The following is a 3,139-nucleotide window of genomic DNA, read 5'->3' on the forward strand; positions in this document are numbered from 1 at the left end:
GATGAACACAGCAGGCCAAGCAGCATCAGAGGAGCAGGAAAGCTGACATTTCGGGTCTGGGCCCGAAACATCAGCTTTCCTGCTCCTCTGATGCTGCTTGGCCTGCTGTGTTCATCCAGCTCTACACCTTGTTATCTCAGATTCTCCAGCATCTGCAGTTCCTACTATCACTGCCCAATAGATTGTAGTCAGGCAAGTTGAAAGATTATTTCCACGGCTTTGAAATTACACTGGAAATAGGGTCCTGGGAATTGCTACACAAAAGGATCAATGTCCATTTTTTCACCTTCTACAACATTATCGTGGCATGATTCAGTGATTGTGGAATTATTGACTAATCTTAGCAATTATTTTCTATCAAATAGTTCACAGCAGACCTACACATGAGGCAAAGAAGCCCCCAGTTGTGGAGACCTTTGGGAACTTGAGGTCCAAAGTTACCTTTGTTTCTTATGCAATCTACACTTACCATTGAACACCGGGATCATGTGGTGGGCACTGTCTTAGGATGGCACGTAGGCAAAAGCATACTCATCCTGTTAATATTAATGGATTCAAATGAACTTACGTTCAAATGAATTCTGCACAAAGTAAATAAGTGACTGCAATTTCTTCTTTCTTCTGTCTTCTTCAGGCCACTTCCCAAACAAGGCAATGCCATCTGCTGGGACTCTGCCATGGATTCAAGGCATTATTTGTAATGCAAACAACCCCTGTTTCCGCTATCCAACACCGGGTGAATCCCCAGGAGTGATCGGAAATTTTGATAAATCGATGTGAGTAAATGATTGTATTAGTCCATTGAGTTGCTCATGGTTATAGTGCATAGTATTTAGTGCATGCCATTGAAAGCCAATAGGTTTGAGCATTTCAGAGATAGTAGGAACTGCAGATGCTGGAGAATCTGAGATAACAAGGTGTAGAGCTGGATGAACACAGCAGGCCAAGCAGCATCAGAGGAGCAGGAAGGCTGACGTTTCGGGCCTAGACCCTTCTTCAGAAAAAGGTCTGAGCATTTAATGTGTTCTGAATAATCAGCAGCTTTTCTGCTTAATAAACATGCACTAAAACTAACACTGCTGCGTAAGCGGGATAGCTACCCTGAAAGAACTCTTCCAGTGGGTGTATAGCTGTGGCTGGTTGAGAGCTTGTTTGGCAATACAATAGGAACTTAGATGAACATGAAACTTGTTCACAGGCTTAATGATAATATATAACTTTATTGTGTGTTCTGTAAAGGTCACTTACTTTGACATTTTACAGTTAAAATAATCTCATCAAGCTCATGGATATTCTAAAATGGATTATATCAGGAAAAGTAACGTGTCTCTTTTGAGTAATTGAGCTGCATAACTCAGTATTGCCATAAAATCAAGTTGCATGTCCTGTGCAGTTACCTATTTAAAGCAGTAATTTAATTGATTACGAATAAAGAAAATCGTGCATATATGTTTTCAGAAACTCTACACTGTGATAGTGGAGATTTGAGCAGAAAGTGGAGAATTGGAATAGGGTGAGAAGGTAAAGGTGGGAGATGTGTTAGAGAAACTAGTGCTGTTCTTCTGGTCTCAAAATTTTCATTCTTCCCAAAATGTGTTAATTTGGTATCAGTTTATAGATGCCTGCTAATACTGCAATCACTTGGACACGATCATAGTGTTTCATGGAATTGGGCTGACTTTAAAGCAGTTTAAAAATGGTGGATGGGTTTCCATCATTTGACTCTGCAACATTCAGATATTACCAATGAGGTTGCAGAAGAAATGACTTATTTCAGCCATATTCAGATGTCGGTCAAGCAAAATAAACTCTCCAACAGGTTGTCAAAACAGAAACACTGCTGAACCAGGCAACTGTCCTGGAGCCTTGGAGTTCAGCCAAACTTTCATAATGAGGGCATCTGGGAACAGATTCAGCGGAAGTAGTTGCTTGGAAATCTGGGTAATAATACTCATTATGAGTTAGTTTATCGTGATGATCTTTGTCAACGGTTGAATATTTATTTGGATTGGATTAAGAAGTGCGAAGGCACTAGAGCTCTTGTTCCTGATACTATGATTGCACTCTGACAATATTGTTGCAGATCTCGCAGTATTTTACGATGAAGATTTCTGAATGGGTTTTGTTTTTGTTTGCATCATTTTAATACTTGCCATTGTTATTGCATGGATCATTACTTCTGTACTTAGTACGTACCAACTAAAAGGACACCAGGAACGATTTGCAGGCGGTGAGGGGATGTGAAGGGTTAGGGCTAGAGGACATAGCTCTATTTAATACAACAGAAATTCTCAACGATCCAAGGTGGGCCTTCTAACCAGGCCAATCCCCTTGCCCCTCCAGCGTCTGCTTCTGGGATCAGCAGGCATGATGCAATCATGTCCCTATTAAGTGCTATGTGCTGGATCTTGTTATTCAATGATTTTGTTTTTTAAATGAGGCAAAGTGGTCAATATGACTAAATTATGGTTCCGATCTGTACTAGCTCAAAGACAAGATTTGAATTTAGGGTCAGTCAAGTTGTTTCAGAACGTGTTCTGATTTCATGTAGAAATATTTGAATGTATGAGATAAACCAAAATTTAACATACTTAGAAATTCTTGTTGGAGCATCTGCCTTGACTTGGTTACAATCTGTCAGTGCTATTACTGGTGCCTTCATTATGGAAAGCAAACACCACTCTAGCAAATAGATTTTTGTTTTTGTATTAGTCTTTCTGACTCTGCCATTTCCATTCTTTGCAGAATCTCCCGTCTGTTTTATGATGCCAAGAAAATTCTTCTGTACAGCCAAACGGATGGCAACGTGGGAGCCTTTCACAACCTGTTTGAAGCTCTAAAGAAATTCAGCAATTCTACTTCAGGTGTTGTGCTCAATAATTATTCCTTCCTATTTGACTTAATCAACATTTTATTCTAAGTCTTTGCTTGCATTTATCAATACCAACAGCATGTTGTATTTGCATAATGTCTCATGTTAAAAGATCCCAAGGTGCAGGTACTCACAGGAATTTAACCAAGCAAAATTGGACAATGAATCAAATAATGAGACGTCAGGAGAAGTATGCAAAAACTTGGTCATGGAGGTGGTTTTAAGGCACTATGTCAAAGAGGAGAAAGTTAGAGAAACAAAGAGATT

The 3,139-nt window shown here is 39.6% G+C and overlaps 1 protein-coding gene across 1 annotated transcript in view; it reads left to right on the forward strand.

Annotated features, from left to right (window-relative positions):
- Positions 1-2,864, forward strand: part of abca4a (ATP-binding cassette, sub-family A (ABC1), member 4a) — a gene marked incomplete at its 3' end in the record, with an annotated part of 12,603 nt that extends 9,739 nt beyond the window's left edge. Inside the window, exons 3-4 of the mRNA XM_048592581.1 lie at positions 635-776; positions 2,746-2,864. Of these exons, the coding sequence (XP_048448538.1) occupies positions 635-776; positions 2,746-2,864 (261 nt within the window). The remainder of the gene's footprint in view (positions 1-634; positions 777-2,745) is intronic.
- Between the last annotated feature and the right edge of the window lie 275 nt (positions 2,865-3,139).

The sequence above is a fragment of the Rhincodon typus genome, unplaced genomic scaffold (genome assembly GCF_021869965.1).
Source record: "Rhincodon typus isolate 14 unplaced genomic scaffold, sRhiTyp1.1 hic_rhity00001475, whole genome shotgun sequence".
Classification (NCBI taxonomy): Eukaryota; Metazoa; Chordata; class Chondrichthyes; order Orectolobiformes; family Rhincodontidae; genus Rhincodon; species Rhincodon typus.